The sequence below is a fragment of the Nothoprocta perdicaria genome, unplaced genomic scaffold (genome assembly GCF_003342845.1).
Source record: "Nothoprocta perdicaria isolate Ctin4 unplaced genomic scaffold, notPer1 scaffold_59, whole genome shotgun sequence".
Lineage (NCBI taxonomy): Eukaryota > Metazoa > Chordata > Aves > Tinamiformes > Tinamidae > Nothoprocta > Nothoprocta perdicaria.
Window position 1 is genome coordinate 126,777 of NW_020455854.1, and position 23,128 is coordinate 149,904.

At 44.0% G+C, this 23,128-nt stretch overlaps 3 protein-coding genes across 4 annotated transcripts in view; 2 read left to right on the top strand and 1 right to left on the bottom strand.

The window, feature by feature from the left end:
- The window catches only part of GTF3C1 (general transcription factor IIIC subunit 1), a 38,108-nt gene extending 20,330 nt beyond the window's left edge, over positions 1 to 17,778 (top strand). The window contains exons 20-36 of the mRNA XM_026049046.1: positions 56 to 191; positions 1,750 to 1,831; positions 3,170 to 3,352; positions 4,931 to 5,088; positions 5,230 to 5,372; positions 6,310 to 6,391; positions 7,259 to 7,371; positions 8,382 to 8,444; positions 9,031 to 9,124; positions 9,547 to 9,719; positions 10,329 to 10,613; positions 11,883 to 12,136; positions 12,613 to 12,899; positions 13,218 to 13,860; positions 15,858 to 15,897; positions 16,431 to 16,623; positions 17,347 to 17,778. Of these exons, the coding sequence (XP_025904831.1) occupies positions 56 to 191; positions 1,750 to 1,831; positions 3,170 to 3,352; positions 4,931 to 5,088; positions 5,230 to 5,372; positions 6,310 to 6,391; positions 7,259 to 7,371; positions 8,382 to 8,444; positions 9,031 to 9,124; positions 9,547 to 9,719; positions 10,329 to 10,613; positions 11,883 to 12,136; positions 12,613 to 12,899; positions 13,218 to 13,860; positions 15,858 to 15,897; positions 16,431 to 16,623; positions 17,347 to 17,568 (3,151 nt within the window). The 3' untranslated portion in view covers positions 17,569 to 17,778. The remainder of the gene's footprint in view (positions 1 to 55; positions 192 to 1,749; positions 1,832 to 3,169; positions 3,353 to 4,930; positions 5,089 to 5,229; positions 5,373 to 6,309; positions 6,392 to 7,258; positions 7,372 to 8,381; positions 8,445 to 9,030; positions 9,125 to 9,546; positions 9,720 to 10,328; positions 10,614 to 11,882; positions 12,137 to 12,612; positions 12,900 to 13,217; positions 13,861 to 15,857; positions 15,898 to 16,430; positions 16,624 to 17,346) is intronic.
- Positions 17,779 to 19,269: 1,491 nt separating this feature from the next.
- Positions 19,270 to 19,796, bottom strand: POLR3K (RNA polymerase III subunit K). Its single transcript, XM_026049036.1, has 3 exons — positions 19,684 to 19,796; positions 19,512 to 19,599; positions 19,270 to 19,398 (listed from the first exon to the last, which is right to left on the bottom strand). Exons 1-3 carry the CDS (start codon positions 19,792 to 19,794, stop codon positions 19,271 to 19,273), a joined length of 327 nt encoding a protein of 108 aa, XP_025904821.1. The 5' UTR covers positions 19,795 to 19,796; the 3' UTR covers position 19,270.
- On the top strand, positions 19,690 to 22,946 carry SNRNP25 (small nuclear ribonucleoprotein U11/U12 subunit 25). Of its 2 annotated transcripts, none has more exons than XM_026049034.1 (6): positions 19,690 to 19,934; positions 20,006 to 20,096; positions 20,574 to 20,679; positions 20,755 to 20,829; positions 21,289 to 21,351; positions 22,743 to 22,946. In XM_026049034.1, exons 1-5 carry the CDS (start codon positions 19,827 to 19,829, stop codon positions 21,341 to 21,343), a joined length of 435 nt encoding a protein of 144 aa, XP_025904819.1. In that variant the 5' UTR covers positions 19,690 to 19,826; the 3' UTR covers positions 21,344 to 21,351; positions 22,743 to 22,946. The 2 variants fall into 2 exon arrangements, with proteins under 2 accessions (XP_025904819.1, XP_025904818.1); XM_026049033.1 differs by having other exon boundaries at positions 22,746 to 22,946.
- Positions 22,947 to 23,128: the final 182 nt, after the last annotated feature.

Sequence of the window (23,128 nt, forward strand, 5' to 3'; positions counted from 1 at the left end):
TGCTCTTGCAAAGTAATTTTTTTTTTTTTGTATATTTTTGCTTTCTTCTTGTTAGAGGCAGTCGAGAGGTGGTTGATGATGGGACTATCCCTGGGGATGGACTAGGAGCTGCAGGTCTGGATTCCAGCTTTTATGGACATTTAAAACGCAATTGGATTTGGACAAGCTACATCATCAATAAGACTAGGAAGGTGAGTATTTTCCAATGAATTAGTTGTGTAATGCTTTATTTTAATATTCTTAAGAACTGGTAGAGCAAAAACTTGTCTTGCTTTCTCAGCAACATGCCCCTCTATGATTTTGTATCATTGGAAAGAAATGGAAGGCAAGTGTGGCAAATCTTGGTGGTGGAAAAAAAACGGACCTAACCAAAAAAAAAAAAGAAAACTTCTTTAATAAGAAATTAAGATCACTTATTGGTGTCTCTTACCTTCCAAGAATGTTAGAGTTGTCAGATGAAAACTGAAATACTCAGAACAAGGCACACAGCCCAAAATGCTGTGGAGGAAGTCCAACATAAAYAAACAGGAATGACAGTCTCTGGTCAGATCAATGTCTGGTGGTGGCCAATCAAAGATTTGTAGGGAAGGTTGTAAGGGCATAGGAGGTTTATCACGAAACGTTCACTTCATCTTTAGGGAGATGCACAGTGATGTTTTCTTCAAAATATTCTTCCCGATATCAGCAGGTTCTGTTCAAGTTCTTTCTAAACCTGAATGCTAGCTTGTTTCATAGCTATCAAAGTTTTACCAAGCGAAACTGAGCAAATACCATTTTTCAGTACTCTTCCTCTGTCACTTGTGAGTTTGCAAAGCTCTCCTGTTTGCCATTACCATCCTCTTTTTATTTTTTTTTCTCCAGCCTGTAAAGTACTGGATTACTTACCTATTTTCAGCATGGAATTTTCTGCCTTTGAGTGTTCTTCTCTTTCTTTTAACCTCTGCTAGTTTTTCTATGTCCTTTTGAAGATGGAAACAGAATCACATACCATATTCCGGCTGTGGTCAGTGTGAAGGATATGCTCCTTCTGTGACAGTCAGCCATGGATTTTTATAGCTGCATAATGATGTCTTCCTCTGCTAAGAATTCTTAGCATTTGCTTTGCTTATTGACCATTACTGTGCATTAAAAAGGTACTTTCTGAGAACTGATTACAGTAACCCTAAGATCCCATTCTGGACAGTAATGGTCAAATTAGAGCCCATGAGTTTATATATAAAATCAGAATTGCCTGTTTTCCGTCCGGGCAGTATCATTTCACTTTGAAGTTCTGTTGTGTCACCAGTTCTTCAGCTTTGCCCTTTCAGTCATGTTTACTCCTTGGATCAAACCCTGTCGCCAGTGAACTCAACACGAGGGAAATGGCTTTTGCTGGGAACGCCAGAAGTTCTAATATCTTGCAATAAGTTTGGACTCAGAGTTATACTGGACAGAATATGATAGAGGGGGCAGTTAGTTATGTCTGTGTTCTCATTTTGGCGGTGCGCTTTTTGAACGTCATGTGAGGTGTAGACTGTTTTGAAAAAAAAAAGCACGTTTTAAAAAAAATACTTCTATTCAGCCTCCTTAACAAGAAAGCAAGTCAAGAAGAAAGATAAATCAAACCTTCATCATAACTGGGAATCTTTTTAACATTTATGCTAAAATCATCTTTCTAAACTAATCCTAACATTGAAGATACTGATTTATAGTAACATTAAAACCTGTGTACTCTCTGGCTTTTTGCATTTCACCTTGGTGATGTTTTAGGAAAGTACAGCTTCTGAAAACGGGCTGACAATGAGACTCCAGACGTTCTTAACAAAGCACCCCCTTCCCCCCAGTACCGGAGGTAAGTGACGCTGCCTGTGGCCTGTAACTGCATCAGCTGTTGCTGTCCCTGTCGAACCCAGCACTGACAATGTGTTTATTCCTGTTGCCTTATGATAATCTAGGATGTTTCTTGGGCGAGAAATAAAAACTAATTTCTTTTCCTGCTTCTAGATATAGCAAAGAGTAATTTTTTATCCTTGGTTACTTCTCATGGGTAGTTTGCAGAAAGTCCAGAGGCATCGATAAGAGCAGCCTGCTAGGTGACATAGCTTTCTGATAAGGCCTCAGTCACATCAGAGATCTGCTTTGTACCCATGCAGTGTAAAACACGAATGTTATTTTTCTAGAGCAATTTCTTTTTCTTCCCCCCCCCCCCCCCCCCCCATCTTTTGAGTGGTTTGTCATTGGTTTAATTGGGTGAGAATTTTTCAGTTTGCTCTTTCCCAAAAGTGAAAAGCTTCATGCTTCTTTGGTCTGGGGCTTTCCTCAGTAACTTGAAGATAAGAAAAGAAAAATATCTTTCATGTCAAAGAGTTCTAACAGTTCAGACAATTCTCCATTTAAATTAACTGAGATTTGACCTGTGCATCCTTCTTTATTGAAATGACTGCTTTGAAGACAGCTATAGCATCTTTTATGTGAAGTTAAGAATGTTCCTGCTCTTGTACTAATTGCACGTTAGGCTCTGGTTGCTCTAGACAAGTTGCTGGGTGTATGTTATATGTAGGTGTGGCTACACATCTGGTTTGAAACGGGCTTATTGCATTTTAAAACCTCTAATTTCCATCATCCCTAGCTTGTTTTGTAGTGCCTAGTTGAAGTTACAATCAAAGGCCTTGTTGCAAAGGATTCTTGTCACATTTTTATAAACTCCATTTGTCAAATTAAAAGGATTAAAGGATTAAAAACCTTTTACTTTAATATTGAGAAGAATGTGTAACATTAAACACATTGTAACGTCTAAGCCATTTTTGTCTAGCCTGTCTTGATTTAAATTTCCAGTAAGTTTCTAAAAGTTCACTGTAATGAATCTTTATTAAGGCACTGCAAAAAATGCATTTCAATCTAAACATCTAAACTAAGAAGGTGGAAAAGCTTCAGGCTGAATAATAAAACCTCAGCTCAGCTCCCTCGGGGTAGTGCACCTTACTCTAGGCTTAGTAATTACCTGACCATTATTCATTTTGAGAGGTGTTATTCTGTATAAGCTGTTGAGAAATGACATGAAATTACATGATTAAAAAAGAGCAAGTTTGAAAGGGCATCTTTTTATATAGTGAAACTTTGGCATTTGCTCTAAATATTGTCAAATGTAATTGCTACAAAATTCCACTAATGTAAACACATGTCATCTTAGGTAACAAAATCAGCATTCTGGGAGAAACAGAAGTAGAATCTGAGTCGCTTCTGCAGAAAGAAGAATGTGAATTAAGTAAAGAAGCAACTCAGGATAGAAACAAACGAGTGAGAGGTGGAAAAAGCCAAAAGAGGAAGAGGCTTAAGAAAGACACTGGGAAGAAGATGAAGAAGAAAAAGAAAGGTAAGAAACCAGCATGCAAGTCATGAAAAGAAGCCTTATTTTCAAGGCATCTGCCTGCTCTAAGTTGCTTCAGAAAAGCTGTGGTGACTGACACATGGGAATTGGGACTAACATTCTCTTTAGGTTGCCCTTTAGCAAACAGACTCTACTGTCAYAAGGCTCTATAGTAGCTCAGTGGAGAAACAGGAGGATGCTGTAATTATTACCTAAGTTTGAGTCATTGCTGTACTACTGTACTGTGTAAACCAAAGAAATTCCAGACGTGTTTGGGCCAGATCAGCTCATTACAATGTCACAGTCCTTTTCCATTTGCTGTCTCAGAACATCCTCCCATGGGGATATTTTCTAGTCAGTTTTCTTGCTAACATRGTGGTTTCCTCATTGCTGAGCAGGGCATTAATGCCTTTTACTTTCTCAGCTGCTGTTGCATACTTCCTTCTCTGCCTTGGTTCTTTCATTCTTACAAACTCCACTGTGAGCACTGCTCTCAGCCTTGTACTCTTCCTCCTCCTCCTCCTTTTAGGGATCCACATCCAGAGAGAGAAACTTTCTTTGACASACTGCATGTCTGTGGCATATCTGGAGGGCTCCTCTTATGTGTCCAAGGTGCTGTGCAACAGACCTCTCTTGCACAGTTAGCTACTCACATTTGAGTGACAGAACCGAGGGCAGAAAAGCAGCACAAAAGGAAAGATTCAAAAACCGAAGATTGCAGTTGAAGTCTGCCAGGAAGAAAGCTTTTTATCTTTTCTTTTATCTTTATGATTTTCAGATGATAAATCATATAGCAACAGTAAAAAAAGGGTTATATTCTGAATTAGTTGGAAAGTTAGTGGTGGGAACTAAAGCCGTAGTCCTTTATCTCCCCAGCTGCTTGTTCCCTGCTTTTCACCAGTCAAGGTACACATTTTTCTCTGTTATGATTTGAAATGTCTTGCTGCTTTGTGCTWTTATTTACAAGAAACATCACTTTGACTTAATTGTGTGTAAAATGCAGTTGCAATGATTCGAGCTTGCCCTTCAGCTATCTTTTGAAGGCAAGCTATTCCCTTTCCAGTTTTGAAGCACCTAGCCCTAAGGACAATTCAGAGTAAATTAAAACATAAAAGGATARTAATTTGAAAGCACTTGCTAATGTATTGCAGTATTCTCCGAATCATAAATCATAAGCTTTCATAATGCTTACACCTTGCTGAATGCATAGTCTCTAGCAGGTTTGCAGTTTTTCCTACAGATAAGGTATAACCTCATTAAAATACATTTGACCTATCTGGTATTTCAGAGATATTTTTCATTGACCCTCCCTTGCTGTGTGTCATAGTGAACCATTGAGCTGAATTACAGAAACATAACRAGAGAAAAAGCTTGGCTTTTGTCCTGCCACCCTCTGCTTCTGGCTTCCTTTAAGCCACTTCTCTACTAAGGCCATGTTTTCCTGTGTTTTTAGCCCACTAAGTCTCCAGTCCTAGTTTTTGCTCCTTGAAATTCCCTTAGCACAATAGGCTCTGGTAATACCTGTGATAGGAGCTGATGTGGATCACAATATGTTAACTAACTGTCTTCTTCTGGATTTGTTAGAAGACAACTCCGTAGAAAAGAGCAAAAGGCTGCGCTACCATGATGAAGCTGACCAAAGTGCCCTGCAGAGAATGACACGTCTGCGTGTCACTTGGACGGTGCAAGAGGACAGCCTGCTCATGCTCTGCCGAATTGCTAGTCATGTGCTAAATGCAAAGGTATCTGAAAAGACCTCCCTTTGATGGGTTTGGGTATTCAACACACTTAACACTGCTCCTAGGAATTCATCCTGGTTCTGACCATCATTTGTGTGCAGGGAAGCTGAAGTTTAACTTAGAATATTTTTGTTCTTCACACAGGTAAAAGGGCCCTTTGTTCCATGGCAAGTAGTGCGTGATATCATGCATGCCAGCTTTGAAGAGTCCCTAGATAAAACTTCTCATTCTGTTGGACGAAGAGCTCGTTACATTGTCAGAAATCCCCAGACCTATCTTAATTATAAGTAAGAAGGTTTTTTTCTATGTTCTAGGTGTAAGTTAAAGTCTTCTGAAATGAAATTAAGGGATTTGAGCTTCCCGGGTTTTTGTCAAATATAAATTTCTATTTCTCTGCTCCATAGTGCTATGAAAGAGCAACACAAAATATGCATGAATATAAATTCATAGTACACGTACATGAGAGGAACAAGTTGTCGTTTCCTCTGCCAACATAAGAAGCAGGGATAACACATGAAGGCAAAAGTGGCCATTTCAAAATGAACAGCAGTGGTTTTTTAAATAGCCTAGAGATACAGGGATATGCAAAAAGGACAGAGATGAGAACTTGATCCATTCTGTCCTGATGTTCTGACTAAAACAAGGACACATCAACAGGGAAATATCAGTTAGTGAGTGGTAACTAACAAGCTGTTTCTCAGCATCTCATGTTTCAGAGAACCAAAATGCCTCTCTCTGAGGTTTTTCAAATCCTCTTCCCTCCCTTTCAGAACAAATCTGCTTCCCATTCCCATCCACTTTCTCCTTTCCTTATGAAATCTTGCAATGGTGCTATGCTGGCTGGCTTACATGGTGACTCCTCYGGCAAGGTGTTTGTGCTGTGGAACAGCAGTTTTTCTGAGACGAGGAGGCTTTTTCATTTATTAGTTTGCATTTTCTCAAGAACAAATAAAACAGCAGGAGGATTTACATTTGGTTTTCAGTTCTGTCACAGCTCATACAAAGTAATGAGATGGTGATGAGTTGGCTTAGTTGCATTGAAAATGTTGATACGTGCATGATAAGTTAGGAAGAATTTTTCCTTAAATCTTGTTTGATTAATGCTGTTGTTTGGAGTGTATAGAGATGACCCTTCAGTTGAAGTAGGTGCCTTAATTTCTATGAGCAGCATTGAATTGAGAAAATTACAAGCAGTTCCACCACTCTCGATTGTATCTGTTGCAGAGTTTGCCTTGCTGAGGTTTACCAGGATAAAGCCCTCATTGAAGAGTTCATGAATAGAGAGAATAACTACGAAGATCCGCAGGTAAGAGGAGAAACATTCTAAAAGGTCACGGAGTACAAACGCTGTTTGGATTAGTGAATACTTGCTCTGTTTGGGTTACTCTGATTTCATTTCTCATCTCCCCCTTGYACTTTTAACTATGTTAAAAACAACATCATTGTAAAAATGCTACATCATTGCTATTTTGGGAGCAAGATAAGAATAGGCAGCCTTCCAGACACATATGAATAGCTCTGCTGTGCAGCCCAGTTTTGCTTTCCATTGTGCTTGTTTGTAAACATCCATGACTGAGCCTGCATATGCACTCTTTCATTTTTATTCCAAGCCTGTCACATTCCTCCTTATCTGAGCAAGAAAACAATTTTGCACTGTAATTTCTTTTTTTTTTTTTTTAATTCTGATTTTGCATTGAAATAGTGCCTCAAATTTTGAGGGTGAGTGAGGGAATTCAAGCAAATTACCTGAGAGAATACCTTCCTTTGGTTAGTCAAAAGATTTCATTTAAGTTTTGAGCTTTTTATTCCTTAAATTAACCAAAGATAGGATGTTGTCTGATTGTGTCTTCTGCCACAGTTTCTTTCTTTATACAGAATTTGAAAATAATACCAAATGCATCTTTTRTTCTTGTTCATCTATTCTGTGACATGTTTCTGGGAACTATGAGACAACCTAATAGCAAATAGCATCTGTTAAGCAAGTCAGCAAATATAACATTTAGAGAGCTTTTTAATTTATTCTCCTGGTTTCTCTGTCGGACTCTTTGTCCAACTTGATTCACAACCGAGCCACTTCTAGGGGAATTATTTTGTGAAGACTTTGAAATTACAGCATTTTTTTACTGCTCTAAAAAATTGAGCTTGATAACTTTTCTCTCTCTTGTTTTCAAAGGTTTGTTCAAAAGAGTTTAAAGAGTTTGTGGAAAGACTGAAAGAGAAATTCAGTTCAACCCTGGGCAATCCCAAACTTGAGATTCCTGATACTTTGCAGGAACTATATTCCAGGTATTTTGGTTACGAGTTTGAGTTTCTGTGGGGGCTAGGACAGGGTGGGAGGATTGTGTTTCAYATTTGACCTGTTCTGTGCTTTGTGTAGTTTATACCTTTTGTTACCTGTTCCCATGGTATCAAAAGAAGATTCGATTAATGGAGCATGGAGCAATTTTTTTTTTTTTTTATAGGCTTGCCTATTCTGAACCTTTTTCATTTTACTAAATAATATTTTTTAAAACCCCAAATTCGTATTATCAACTATTCATACATGGTCACTTCCTCAGTTTTGCTATTAGAGATGTGAATACTTAGATGCAACATTTTAATATCAGAAGGCTTGCCTTTACTGTTTTCCAGATTATATGGCTTCATTTTGTATCATAATTTGTAACTGGTACACAGATAAATTAGCTCAGTATTGTGTCTAAAGCTGCTGATCTAGAAAAGCTCTTAGCCTTGTATGGCAGTCTCCAGCCACAGGTTGTCAGATTCTTCAGTGCTGAATATCTCTTGGAGATATGTGTGGGAACCTGGGCCTCAGTCATTCACAAATAACAAATTTAGCACCTTTATACATTTTCTAACTTTGGAAAGRGCTGTACATTACAGCAGAATTACTGGACCTGGTACCTGGAAGTCCAGAACCTCAAGACAGCAAATCCTTTTTGTCATGGAACCGTGCAGGAAAAAAATAGGAGTTTTCTTGTATRAATCTTGCTGTCAAGGATCATCTTACCTAAGTTCTTGCTGATGCTCTGCTGTCTTTTTTTCCATGTATGTCTTCCCTTGTGGACAAATATCTCAGTAGAGCGAGGGAGATTGATGTGGACAGTTTATTTAATTTTTGACACTTGTGCTGAGGGCTGCTGGCACTATTTTCAACAGATACCTTATTAGCAGTGGCACTTGTCAGCCTCTGAGTTTCACGGTTTATATAAAACCAAGGTCTCTGCATGGCACAGATGCAGTAGAAGGCATGTTACTTTTGTTTCAGTGTTTTCTTATCTCTTTGCCCTAACTAGATTTCGAGTTTTGGCAATTGGAGATGACACAAATCAAAACACGAAAGAGGACAGTCTCACCAGGTGAGAAGCAGTATTCTTTTTTTGTTTTTCTTCTCCCACCAGGACTCCCCAAGATCTTGTCAACCCTTGCATCAGTGAAGGTCGTATGTGCAGTCTTCTAATTAGTACATTTTCCATCTGTTTCCTGAATGCATAAAGTTATTAGTAGAAAAATACTGTCTCAAGGTTGTAGGGACCTGTGATATCAATTATAGATTCAATGAATAAATTGAAAACAGGGATGACTTTCTCACTATTTCCTCATTCTGGTGRTCTGTTAGCATTATGACAGTGATAGAGGTTTCCTAGATGGGTGCTATAACTTAAAGGGAAATGTTATCAAAGAGAATGTAATTTTATGACAAATTATCTGTACGGATGCAAAAGTTTAGGTTGGAGAGTCAAGAAAAAGGAACAAACTCCTTGATATCAACAGTTCTGGAACAAACTCCTTGATATCAGTAGTTCTCTGATGTACTGATCTTTATACATCTGTTTTAAAGTAGTTGATTAAGTCAGAGAATTTTTGTGCTAGATTAATAGTTAGGCACCTCCTGCGCAAAAATTAAGAATAAACCCTTCCTCCTCCCCCCATTTTTTTTTTCAGCATCTATGATATTCATTTTCTGGTGCTACAGAATCTGATTCAGAGCACTTTGGCACTCTCTGATAACCAGATGAAATCTTGTCAGTCATTTCAGGTACAGTATCCAGACCAAACTTTATCGGATAGACAGCTCTGAAGAGCTTCTTCTTCATACTTTGACCTCATAGGAGATAAATGATGCCCCTCCCATAGGAGTGGGTTTTTACACAGTTAATTCTAGCAGGAGCCTGATCCCATTTTGAATATTAAGTGCTCTCTGTATTATTTAGTTTACTTAGTATTTGCTATGGGAAGCCAGGAACCCTACAAAAGCAATGGAATAATATAAAAATTTATATCTATCATTTATGTCTGGCATATATTTCTATTATCATTTAGTTAAAGGAAACTTCAGGTGGGTGGGTCTAACAGTGGATTTGGATTTAAAGTATTTTTTGTGGCATTCAGTGTCCAGGTGGACAGTATAGTATCAACTACCAGTTAAGTTGTTTACACTGAGTGGGTTCTGTTTTGCAGACCTTCCGTTTGTACCGTGAGTACCAGGACGACATCCTGGTGAAGGCTTTCGTAGAGTGTCAGAAGAGAAGTCTGGTCAATCGGCGCCGAGTAAACCACACGCTGGGGCCAAAGAAAAGCCGAGCTTTGCCCTTCGTGCCCATGTCCTATCAGCTGTCTCAGAGTTACTACAGGTGGGTGTCAGAAAGGTCACTGTTTCTGTGTGATCCAGCAAAAGAATGCACCCAGGTATGCTTGCCATGGAGGAGATAATGTGCATGGAGAATCTAGAGCGAAGAACCTGACCATCACACTGGAGTAGGTGAAGGTGACGTCAAGGTTTGGTAGCCCTGTTTTCAGGTAGCAATTACTGTACAAGACACAGAGCCAAGTTCACTGAGCAAACCTTTACAAAGGCTCTCGGAGAAGGGAAGGAGCACTGAAGTTCTTCATACGGTGGAACGATTTCCTTAGTCCTCCCTTCACTCTGATGGTTGCTTTCTTTTTCTCTCCAGTTATTTTGTGCTGCCCTATACATAGATATTTGGTGTGGAGGGAACAGCATTAGGTGTAAACATATTGATGYTGAAGCAACAGATGAGATCTGTGCTTTACATTTGCCATATATCTATTTGGGTACCACATAGCTGTACAAGCAGGTGTAAAAGGTTCATAATTACCATCACTAGCATGAAACTTAAACTATTGAATTCCTTTTGTGCTACCAGAGTACATGAAATTCATGAATAGTAAGAACACAGTATCAATGATGTTGTGTGCTTTGAACTTGTTCTCTTGTGCAGAGTTTTTACATGGCGATTTCCCAGTACAATTTGTACAGAATCCTTTCAATTCCTTGAGAAGCTGAAGGATAATGAAAAATCAGATGAGCCAGACAACTTCTCATTTAAAGATCAAGACTGTAAATCCTCAGAAAGCCTGACTGCGTTTCCTATGGATGGGCCTGGAGGCCACTGTGTGGCAATGCTTTCCCTGTTTGCCTTGGGACTTGTATCTGTGAATGTGAGAATCCCAGAGCAGATAGTGGTGGTGGACAGCACTATGGTTGAGAATGAAGTGATCAAAAGGTAAGCACCACTATTTCCATTGTGAATAAGAGTGGAAGGTTGAAGGAAATCCAACGTGCATCAGTGCTTTATGCCCTAGTTTTCGCATGTTTTCATGTTTTGCTGTGGCACTGTTTAGGTTATTATTTTTCAGGGAGCATTTTGAGGATTTAATGGCACTTTAGTGCTTGTCCTTACAGCCTTGGACTGCATTTGTCTTCAATACGTGACATTTAAATTGCCGGGCACTTCACTGCCACCAGAGCTGAAGTGATAAGGAGGGCAGTATGTGCTGCATAGTCCTTTTCATCACCATCCCTTTTCAAGGRCTAACAAGGATTACTAACAAGGTTTCCACTTTCAGAGAAAACTCCCCATAGTATTTGTTCTGTGCATTGCCTATTCTCTTTGTTTTTTATTTTTAAACACTCAGTAATTTAAATTCCATTCTCACCCTTGGCTGTCTAATCTTATGAATTCTGTTGCTGTTATCATTACGTTCTCTTAGTGTGCAGATAAAATCTCTTGCTGCACTTTAACCTGTTGCTTCCTGACAGTATACATGAAAACACAGTATCAGCCCTTCTCTTTAGAGTAGCTCATTACATATATTAACATAGTCTTTCTTCCTTCATCTGCCATTCTTTAAAAGAGCCCATCTCCATTGCTTTAGATTTTTATTTTTGTTATCTAGATCCCTATCTCATTACTGTCCTCTGAACTGTGATGTCAAAAGCCAAATACACATATTAAATACATAGGTCTGCTTATAGTGCCCATGATGAATGACCATTCCAATAGGGATTAAAAAAGAAAGGTGCAGTGACTGATGTGCAGCTTGTGATTCACTATAACAAGATTCTCCCCTTTTACCTAGTCTTTTGTTTCCCCTCCAGTATGGGGGCAGATGCATAGCATATGATATACACAGTGTGCATTTATCCATACTTGATGGTATCTCTGTGCTCTGACAGGTGTGTTCTCATGAGGAAGGGCATCCTGAACCACAGTCTTAGCAGTATGAGCTGAAGCATTTTGGGTTCCTTTCAAAATGCTGTCCAAATGAGTGCTTTCTTTTCCAAGGACCTCACTGCATTATCCTTTCTGTAGCTGCTTGTTCTCAGCAGTGTAAATCAGCCTGTTATTAACATATCCACATCTGCTTATGACTAAACTGCAGGATGCAGAAAAGCATGTGCTCTTGCTCTGCTCTTTGGAATATGTCACTTAAGATACTATTTTGGAAAACTAAAAGCAAACAAACAAACAAAATGTTTCTGTTTGCTGTAGTTTGGGAAAAGAAGGACTGGAGGAGGAGGAGGAGGAGGATGACGACTTAGATGACAATTCTGGAGGCAAACGGAGAATAGAAGTAAAAGCTCGTCAAGCATCTCATACCAATTACTTACTGATGAGAGGCTATTATGCGCCTGGAATTGTCAGCACCCGCAATCTGAGCCCCAGTGACAATATTGTGGTTAATTCCTGCCAAGTGAAGGTTCGGCTGCGATGTACTCCAGTGCCAGGAAGACTCAGCTRTCCAGGTTGGTTTCTGTTCAGCATAACTTGCACAGAAGTAGGTTGGAACAGGCAGGAGAGCAAACTTGTGAGCTGAGGAACTGATTTGGGCAAAGCCTTATAGCAGGAACATTCTTCTTCATACTCATTACAACACGTGGTTTGCTTTGTAATGCTTTTTCTTAATAATTTCAACATTTTGATAATTTGCATTTTTTTTTCTCAACTCTCCTGTCTTGAAGAGTGCCTTCCTTTCTGGTGTAATGCAAGTGTAGTAAGGAAAGCCTTTAGGTGTGCTGGAATGGCTGGTGCTGCCCCTGCCCATTCCCGTTGCTGACAGGTAAAGCAGAACAAGGAGTTTAAGTAATGAACATGAAAAGCTGAGCTGTATTKTTAATTGATATCATCTAGGAAACCTCTTGTCTATTTCAGTTTATCTTTCCGTAGAAGACAACACAGTAACAGCTGCCTCACAGCAAACACATTTGCTTTTTCTTTGCAGATTCTTCTGTGCTTGATAAGATGGCTGTGGGAGTCTCTTGCCTCCCAAAAGCTTTCACCAGACTGATAAAAGTGCAAGAAGAAGATTATGAAGTTGACGGGTTTGTTCGTGAGTGTACAGAATGTTACAGCTACAGTCCCGGAGATGTGGCTGCTGTTTTGGAGATCCGTAATGCCATAGAGGCGACTTCCCACTTTGGGATTGGGAAAGCTGAGCTGGGCAGGCATTTCTGCAGCTATGAAGAAGTGGGGCCTGAACGCACCAGGAATTTGCAGCAGTACCTACAGGTCGTTTCACAGCCAGCTCCTTGGCTATACATACATGTGTTCCTGTTTAGTATTCCTCTGGAACGGGACAATCTCCCAAACAGCATAACACAAATAGGGGCATTCCTTTGTCAACACTAAGAAGGAATAGAAAGCTAGAGCTCAYATTCAGAAGCAAAAAACATTCCCAGTTACCTTTCCATTTAATTTAAGCTGAATGTCCCACTAAGCTCTTCCTCTTTTCTTGCTACCAGTTAAAAATAGGAATTCCATGATATTGGGATATAGTGGTATTTTCCAGTGCAAGCTAATGAAACATTTTTTTCTCTCTCTCTATAGGACCTTATTGAAATGCAACAGGTTTTAGAAGTAGGAGCCCATACTGTAAGACTGGTGGCAATAATATTTGCCAAGCCATGGCTGTTACATTCAGTATGTCTGAAGAATAAACCAGATGATGCTGGTGAGCAAGGCACAGACACCCCTCTCTCAGATACGCAGCAGGACTATCTGCAGTCAGGACCAAAGAATGGGGAGGAGTGCTCAACAGAGGAGGAACAGCCAGTAAAAGACTTAAGCTCTGTCAGTGATGAAGAGCCTCCAAGGAAGAGACTTAAGATTCAAAACGATGAGCTTCAAGATAGCAGCCAACTCTGCCAGAGGCCACAGAGCAGTCTGAAAAGTGAAAATACCTCTGACGCAGGTGTTAAAACAAGGGACACTTCAGTTGCTGATGAAGAAAGAGACCCCTTGGGAAGGCAGACAGAACCCCTAGCTCAAGACTCAGCATGTGCCTCASATGCTGCCAATGTGGACACTCAGGAGGAACAAGACAGACCTTGTTCTGAGGACAAAGAGCTTCAAGCAGAGAATGATGAGCTCACCACTGAGCAGGCCAAGCAGCTCCCTGGCCTTGAAAATCCTTCCAAGGAGCAGCATGATGAGGTTTCCCATTTACAGGAGAACTCTGAAGTCTCTTCAGGTATGTAGGAGTTCTATCCTGTAAGGAATAGAAACTAGCTCACCACCAGCTGATCCCAAACAGGTACTACATTTTATAGGTAAATACAAGGTCTTTTGTGAAGACAAATACCACTGAGAGGGGTGGTTTTAATTTCTCACAGAAAAAAATGGCACTGCACTAGTTCATCTGGAAGGCTACAGAAGCTTCAGAAACRTGAAAGATTCCTTCCCAGACTTATTGCTGGAATATTCATGGCTAATTCAGAAATAGGCTTTCCTTGGAAATTTTTTCATGTCTTAATCTCTGAAGACATCTTTGGATTTTGAGGTTTTTCTTTCAGCACAAAGAGCAGACATCTTTAAAACCAGCAAACCCAGTGCTACTAGTTTACATTTGACTAGAATATCCATGACTGAAAGCTGTGAAATCCTTAAACCATTCACCAGCAAATGGCATGTGCCAGTGAGATTAACAGCCTCTTTTATGACCAAGTTTGGCTTCATTTTTATTACATTTTTATTGCTAGTGTTCTCTTTTTAATAGCCTAGTAGTCCATGCCAAGAACTACCTCACATTTTTTGTTGGAGGCTTTTATTGTTTTTGTTCCTATTGGCTTGGATTTCAGKTTGCTTGTGTAGCCTTTTGCCAATATCTGCCACTACTCTGCATTGACACTTGCACCATGTCACGTGAATTGAGTGCAAAGCAATCCAGAGTTTAGTGTTGTTTAATGGAGCCTTCCTACAGGCTATTGACTCAGGGCTGTCTAAACAACATAACTTAAGCAGCTTAATGTGAAACTGCTAATGTATTCTTGATTTAATTAACTCTGTTTTGAGGAGGGGAAAAAGTCCTAATTAGTTGTGATACGAGGCTTACAGATTTCACCAGTCATGTTTATGAAGCCCATCTGGCACTTACCAAGACATATGTGCTTGTACTACGCATCTGTGGTCTTAAAACATTATCACATGTTCTAAATAAGCAACTGTCAAGTTGCATATCCTGTCTACCACTGAACTAAAGCAAAGCAAAAAAAAAAAAAAAAAGTTGCACAATTGAAGCTCCAAGTTTTTAGCTCAGTCACAATGTGTCTGCCAAGAGACAAAATGTGCATCCATGTTTAATCTTAGTTCCCAAGTTCTTGCTTTTTTAAGTGTTTCAGGTGCATCTGACCAGCATTTGTAGTTACTCTTTTCTATTTCCCTTAAAATGGAGCGCAAGTGCTCATGCTGTCAAGTGGGGTAAAGAAAACCTTTTGGAAAGCTCCTGGTTTGTTTTTTTTTTTTGACTTCCAGATCCCCGGTGCAGAATTCTGTTGTCCTCACACATCCATGTCCTGAGTTGGACTTGGTCTTGCCAACAGAGCTTTAGTCTACACCCTTTGCTTAACTGCTCTGTTAGAAGGGTTTACATAGGAGGGCAAGACATGCTTATGCCAAAGCTGCTAGCCTCTGGGTGCAGTGCAATTATCCAAAGTTAAGTAATTGTGTAATTAAAGCCCATGTCATAATGCACTGTGGAAGTCACAGACTGCCTTCTTGTGAAGCCTGAACCCTGCTCAACTCTTGAGTTTGCATCCTGAACTCGCAGGGCTAGAGCTGCTCAGTCTTCTATGTGAGTGCTTGCGAGCAGAGACCCTGTRGAGACCCCTGTGCAGAACCTGGTTCTTTTTCAGTCCATGTAATATCCATCATTCAGACACACAGCARGATTACAGGAATAAAACTTTCTGCTGTGTCTTGGGACAGGGCCACAGAGGCTGTAGCTGGAGTAGACAGATGTGGCTAAGCAAACAGCAGCAGGARGAGAGAAGATCCTGCAGACAGATAAAGGCAGAGTAGAAGCTTAGAACTCACCATGCARCTGCCAGTAACACTCAGCTCAGTTTGCTGGTGTTATTTTCTAGCATAAATCATTGCCTTTTACAGCTTAGCCACCTTTTATCTTCCTTGCACTGTAGTTACAGAGACTGGGCTACTTTATATAAACTGTACCTGTCCTTTTCTTTCCAGGAAGTTCGGTGACAGACCTATCTCAGGCAGCCCGGGACAGGTGAGTAGGAGAGATGTCTGCAGAATAACTAACAATTAGCATTAGCAAAATGACTTCTCTAAGCAAATGCTGTGGTGATTTTAGTTTTATCTTCTGATGGTCACAYAGTTTTGAAGATGGAAAACCCATATATATCTTTTTTCAATTGTCTCTGGTAATRCTGCTATGTCTTTGTGCACATTCTGAGGAGATCTCTTTGGTACATGCTTGTTTTCGAAAAGCAATGAATTCCAAGTATCAAAGCAGCAAAAATAACCTTACTCCACAAATGATTTTACTGCCACTTGGCTTTGCAGTACAACTCTCTAATAAACAGTAACTGACGGGAAATCTAGCTAGGAGAATCATTCCTGTGAGGAAAGCCCAATAGGCACCAAGGTCAGGGTAAGCACAAAAGACAAGGACCTGCTTGCAAGTGTTTCTGTGCTGCCTGCTAGGATGGGGAGTGGGAAGAGCAGTCTCGCGGCAGCCAGCAGCTTATATTTCTCACCATCAAAGCAGCAACTGACAGAGGTGAATCCCATCTTCTGCAGGGCCTGCGAGAACATCTGCTTCCTTGGGAGACCGTGGAGGATTGTGGATGGGACTCTGAATAAACCTGTGTGCAAGGGAATGATGGAAGCTGTGCTCTACCACATCATGACAAAGCCAGGCGTAACGGAAAGCCTGCTGCTGCAGCATTACACGGGAGTGCTGCAGCCTGTCGCCGTCCTGGAGATCCTGCAGGTAGGTCAATCTGCAGCTGCTGGAGCTTCCATGTTGGTCCTTGTTCAGCAAGTCCATTGCTGGGAGCCCCAGGAAAACGGGTGGCAGTTGACAACGGCCCATGAAAAATGGCCCTTTCCCTTCAGTGCAGATTAATCAAAACCAGAGTAGGGCACTACCAGTGAGGACGGAGGCCTGTGGTACCACTCTTCACTGAATTACTATACTGTTGATGCAGAAAGCATGTATATTTTGGTACCTTAATGCAAGTTATGTGTACTACCAAGTATTAATCAATCTAGGTGCCTATCTAGGTAAGATCACCAAATACACACTAGATATTTACAGCCCATACACTGTCGGGCTGAGTGTGGTTGTGAGAACAAATGCCAGCCCTTCAGCGAGAAGCAACCCCCAACCCTGTAATTTCCAGATACAGCAACACTGAAACAATCTATTACTGGTGCTTAGCCTTGCAGATCCGTTGCTGAATGCGCTCTGTATCCAGCTGGCAAGCACTGTGCTGGAAGGTTTGATCCTGGGTACTATAGCTGACAACAAAGTGATAAATGAGCACACGCTCAGATATGTTCTGCTGTMATCTTTGCCATACCCAGTACTCTCCAGGGATAAGAGGGAGGAGCCACTCAATATAAACTTTCTGTAAAGTTTCTGAAAACACTATGGTTAGAATAACATTTAACATGTCTTTTTGTGCAACATGTGATTTTTTTTTTTCTACAGGGTCTGGAAGCCCTTGGTTGCATCAAACGATTCTACATGAAAAAGCCAACAGCAGTGTCTCTTTTTTCTCAACCGGTTATAGAAGAAGAGCTAAATAATCCCAAACTGAGTGAAACTCCAACAATATACTATGAGCCTACCATAGACTGCACTCTCAGGCTGGGAAGAGTGTTCCCCTGTGAGGTTAATTGGAATAAATGGGTACAGCTGATTCATGTATAAAAGAGGTTACGCTGAGTCATGTTAACTTGGTTTTCACTGGCAGGAGTGACCATGAATGCATTTGTGCTCTATGTTTTTTTAGTAAGAAAGTTATTTATGCTTTTTACTTTTGAATGTATATACTGAGAATAAAATCTATCCTTAAGATGCAAGTCCTCTTTCATCACATTTTAAGTACATGATGTAATTGCTTGTACAACATACACTTCACAATTTCTGGGGTTCACAATTTTGGGGGGTTTTCTTGCAAACTCACCTATGYTCTTCACAGGCTACTGAGCTTTACYCACCTACTCCTGACCTCTCACCTCCTGGCCAGAGGCATTTCAATCTCATGGGTCTTGATGACTTACCTGCCTTTTTAGGYTTCTTTCTGGATTTTCCTCTAGGAATAATACTATTATCTTGATAATTACTATTCAGAGCTATGACCTGAGTTTTGTCCTTGACTGAGACCTCTGTAGTAATTTGTGTCCATGCTGTGGTAAAATCTTAAAGCAATCAGCGATGAAGGGCCTATCCAGACCCATCTTATGAAATGCAAACTACTGTCAAATGCAATAAGCCCTTTCAAACACATTCATCTAGCACTTTGCTGCAGGCCTGTCTGGCCTGTTCATTACCTCCTCCTGCATTTGCTGGCTTTTAAATTCTTAAATAAGTTCTTACATCCTATCCCTTTGTTTTCATTCACTGATACCTCAGTTCCTGCTTCCAGTCAGTTCATGATGCCTTGTCAGGGAAGCTATCTGATATCAGTGCAAAGCATAAACGTTGATAAGGGAAAAAGAAGTGTGTAGGACAGACCCTACTTGTCATAAACCTTTAGTTGTGCATTTCAGCTGGTCTGAGCAGAGTAGTCTATGTTGCCAAATCCCTCATGGGAGAATAAAAAATGTGGAAATCGTATCCGTGCTTGAGCACCTTCCTTGCTATGTAGATGTGCACCTTGTTCACCTTCTTTGCTATGTAGATGCACTGGTAACAGGYAGTAGGATTCTGTGCAATGCCCATTTGCTGCTGTTTCAGTTCTGGCACTGGTTCTTTGTCACGCATTCTTATGCAAGGTTATTTTGGCAGGCTGTGAACKCTAACTGGGCTGTTTATAAAACCCTGCATTTTCCTTTCTCCAGAACGCTTGTGTTGTTTTTGTGCTGGAGGTGATCAGTGAGGCTGACTCTGCCTCTTTGCCCAAGGAGGCGGCTGCGGCGCCAGCCCCTCCTGCAGCGGCCCGCAGCTCCACGCGCACCTGCAGCCGTGCGGCCTGCGCAGGGTTTATCGCAGTGTGTGATTTTGCCAGGCACATCCAGCCTCCGCAGGCCGGCGCTGCTCCTGGCCGCGGCAGGGCACCGGGAAGCCCCTTTCCTGCTCCCGTATCCCCACCTTTGCCCGTGTTGTGTCCCCCACCGTGGCAGGTGCCGCCCGTGCCCCCCGGTTACCCACCCGAGGCTCCCCCAGCGTCACCCGCTGGGTATTGTGAGCCGCGGTTCCGCAGGGTGTTGGTGCTGGGCGCCCACAGCACTGGCTTGGGGTGCGTTTTCGGTGCGACCACTGCCCCTGGCGGGACGAGGCCTCACGGCCGGGCCCACCCCGCGCCACACGGCGGGTCCGTCACGGCGGCCCCCCCGAGCCTCCCCCCAGAGCAGCAGCAGAGGCCAGGCCGGTTCCCGGGCACGGGCGCCTTTATTGGCGGCGCGGGCGCTCAGTCCCTCCAGCGGTGGCCGCACTGCGCGTTGCAGCACTTGTAGAACGTGGTCATGGGCTCGTCGGCCGAGCGCGTCTGCAGCTGCATGAAGTAGGCGCGSGGGTGCTCGCACTTGGGGCACGGCTCTGCGGGCGAGGCGGCGGCCCTGAGCGCCGGGCGGGCCCGCAACCCCCCCGGGACCGGGACCGGCCCCGCAACCCGCCCCCAGGCCCGCCCCGGCCCCGCAACCCGGCCCTACCCGCCGTGGAGTCCACGTTCTCCCAGGCCGCCGCGCCGCCCAGCACGTCGTCCACCTCCTTGAGCTGCGGGTACTTCCTGCTCGTCACCTGCGGGCGGCCGGGCCGGTGAGCGGGCGCCGGCACCGCCGGGACCCCCACCCCGTCCCGCCGCGCCCCGTCCCGCCGCGGCACCTTGCGCGTCACGTTGCGCACGTAGGGGCAGGTGGTGCAGGCGAAGCGGTGGCAGCGCGGCCCCTCCTCGGCCACCAGCACGTTGCCGCAGGCCGGGCAGAAGAGCAGCATGGCGGCGGGCGCCCGCCCCTTCCGGCGGCGCGATGGCGGAGGCCGAGGAGGAGCTGGCGCACGCCGAGGTGCTCGAGCTCTTCCAGGCGGCGCTGGCGCGGCTCGTGCAGGACCCGCTGCTCTGCGACCTGCCGCCCCAGGTGCGCGGGCGGGCGGGCGGCGCGCGGGGGGCGGCCCCGGCCCGCGCCTCACGGCCCCGGCCCGCCCGCAGGTGACGCCCGAGGAGATCGGCTCGCAGGTGGCGCTCGAGTACGGCCAGGCCATGACCGTGCGCGTGTGCAAGGCGGACGGCGAGACCGTGCGTGCGTGGCGGCGCGGGGCGGCACGGGGAGAGGGGTCGGCCGGGCAGGGGTGCTGGGAGCGGGTGCTCTGCACGCAGCTGTGCCAGGAGCTGCTGCCGGGCGGGCAGGGGTGTCGGGCGCAGGGTGCCGGGTGGATAGGGATGCTGRATGGCCAGAGATATCCAGAGTAGGAGCAAGGCATCCAGGGGTGTGGAAGCAGCTGCCGGGCGGGCAGGGGTAGTGGGAGCAGGACACCAGGTGGGTAAGGGTGCTGGAGGGCCAGGGGTGTCAGGAGCAGCTGCCGGGCGGCAGGGATAGTGGGAGCAGGGTGTCGGGTGGATAGGGATGCTGGATGGCCAGAGRTATCCAGAGMAGGAGCAARGCGGGCATGGGCATGGGGAGCAGGGTGCCAGGTGGATGGCCGGGGTCCTGGGAGCGGGTGCCACTGGACAATGGGTGTTGGGGGCGGCCGGGTGGGCGCTGAGGCCTCTCTTGCAGCCGTGGTGGTGGTGCAGAACGCCTCGGTGCTGGACCTCAAGAAGGCTCTGCGGCGGCACGTGCAGCTGCGGCAGGCGCGCCAGGGCGGCGTCCAGCACCTCAGCTGGTGAGTCAGGCACCGCAGCTGCTCGCCCACCGGTGCCGCCGTCTGCGCGGCACCCCCTGAGCGCTTCCCCCCCAGGAAGTACATATGGAGGACTTACCACTTGACCTACGCCGGAGAGAAGCTGGCAGATGACAGGAAGAAGCTGAGAGAGTGAGTGGGCAGGGGTCTGCCGGCCGAGCAGCCACTCGGGTTCATGCTGTCCATGTAGCCTACACCCGGCCATGGATTGACCCATGCCACTGTGTCAGGGGACCTCTGGACTTCCCCTTGTCCAACCACAGCGGGTGGTGGTGGAATGATCTCCAGCAGCTTGTACAAAAGCATGGAAAATCCCTAGACAGCTCTACCTAAGCAAAGTCTCCTTGAAAGACCTATCCATGAGTAGGCTGGGGTGTGTACTGCAGTTTAAAGGGCAGATGATCACCTCCTGGAGTGCTGGCACGAGGGTATACTCATGCGGTGAGAACTTGGTTTTGTTCTGCACTGGAGCCCAGCACCTGAAAGGATGAGTCCATCTCCCCAGGGGCAAGAGGAGGCTGACAGGATGTCAGGCAAAGGCAGTGGTTCCTGCACTGGAATTAGCACGTAACAGCCTAACTCTCTGTTCAGGTATGGCATTAGAAACCGCGATGAGGTCAGCTTCATAAAGAAACTCCGAAAGTAACGTGTCAGGTAAGTCCCAAAAGCCCCATTAAGAATTACCCGCTCACATTCATTTTCCCAGGGCTTTAGGGCAAGTGCTTGCAGTAGCTGGTGGGGTTGCTCCTCGCTGCTTAGCAGAGCATTCCAAAATGCCCACGTCTGCATGAGCCTCACACCTGGTCTGGTCCATTTTCACTGTTTGGATTTGTAGCCTGAGTAGCTCTTTTCAAGACTGGCTGCTCACACAGYGTATTGTTCACGCTGCTGCTGCTCCTACAATGAGGTACCTTAGTGCTGGCAAGGGCTTATCTCTAAGCGTGTTTTACAGCTGGACTGACTCTGCTCCCACCATATCCTGCGACTGAGGGCCGTGTTTCTTTGGTTGCCCTTAATCTGCTTTGAGGATGTTGCTTCYTTTTAGGCTTCATCATCTCTGGAGCTCGCTGTCAGGAATGGGGGAGGCTGCTAAATTATCTGTAGSATGAAAAAGGTCTCTCTGTGCCTGCTGTTGATAGCCATCACCCAGCTCACTTGATCCTCCTTTGTGTCTCAGACTGTCTCCAGACAGAAGAGAGCAGCTGTCCTCACATCCTGCCCCCAGCTCCTTTCTGTACCACGAGAGCACCCACAGATAAGAGAAAAGCCCCTTGGGTGCCTATAAACAAATGCAAGAGCAAACAAAGCACCATGTTCTACGCTGTTCAACAGACGGTGCATTTCAAACTATCTTCCTGCAAGCTAGAGAAGAGAGACCTTAGCTTATGTTCCATATTATTTTGTCCTCAGTTTCTCCATTTTCTGATTTTCGGAAACTTAAATTCAGTTGATTCATTGTTCTAGGAAGATAGGACAAACTGTTAGACAAGTTTGGTTCCTGGTAYTTTTGATGCATCTGAGATGCTTCCAGCACAAGAAGTGCTGTAAATATGTGTGTATCTGTATGTAGCCCCTGCGGCCATCATGATTTAAGCATCAGACTGTCAGTTAAGATATATATATATATATATATGTAAATGTACATATATAAATGCATGGTGTGGCTTTCCAGCTGAGTAAGCGTAAACTTGTGCCACTTTACCTATTCCACCCTTTTAAAACTGCATCTAAGACTCTGAAAAGCAGTGGTAATACCAGTTTTTCCAAATGTCTGTTTCCTCATTTTGATTTGCAACTCTGTCAGGGTTAGAAAAYGTCATTTTGTGACAACAGTAGCATTTTTCCTCTTTCAATGCTGCCATATTCACAGCATCCACAAGAAAATGTGCACACAGAGAGGAGCTCTGCCTGGTGGTGCCACTGATCACTGGTCACCTGTGGCAGTGACTGATCCCCACAGACACTCCAGACCTRGTACTGTGGTAATAGGAGAGCTCAGCATGTAGTAACTATTGTCCCTATCATTTTTTTTTCTGTCTTTAATGGAGGGAGAAGAGAAGGCAGCTGTGCCAAGACCAGGCTGTGGATTCTGCTCCTTCCTTGAGGAAAAGGTTGAAGCATTTCAGAGAGAAACAGACTCACAGTTGATGGRAAGCTCCTGCCTGCCGCAGCTTTTGCAGTTGCTGTTTGAAATGTGCCTCAGAGCTGTATGTTGTGTCCATTCTCGGAGATTAAAGAAGCCCTGCAGTTTTCTAATGCTTTGTGGTCTTTACTTTTCCAGCTGCAAACCCCTGTCTGACTCTGTTTTGGGTGCTAGGAAAGCAGTTAACCTACAGGTGCAGGAAAGAGCATAGAAGAGATAAAGTAACAAATGTAGCCACAGACTATGCGGAACAATTAACAGTAGCTAAAACGCTACCTTGCCATTTAA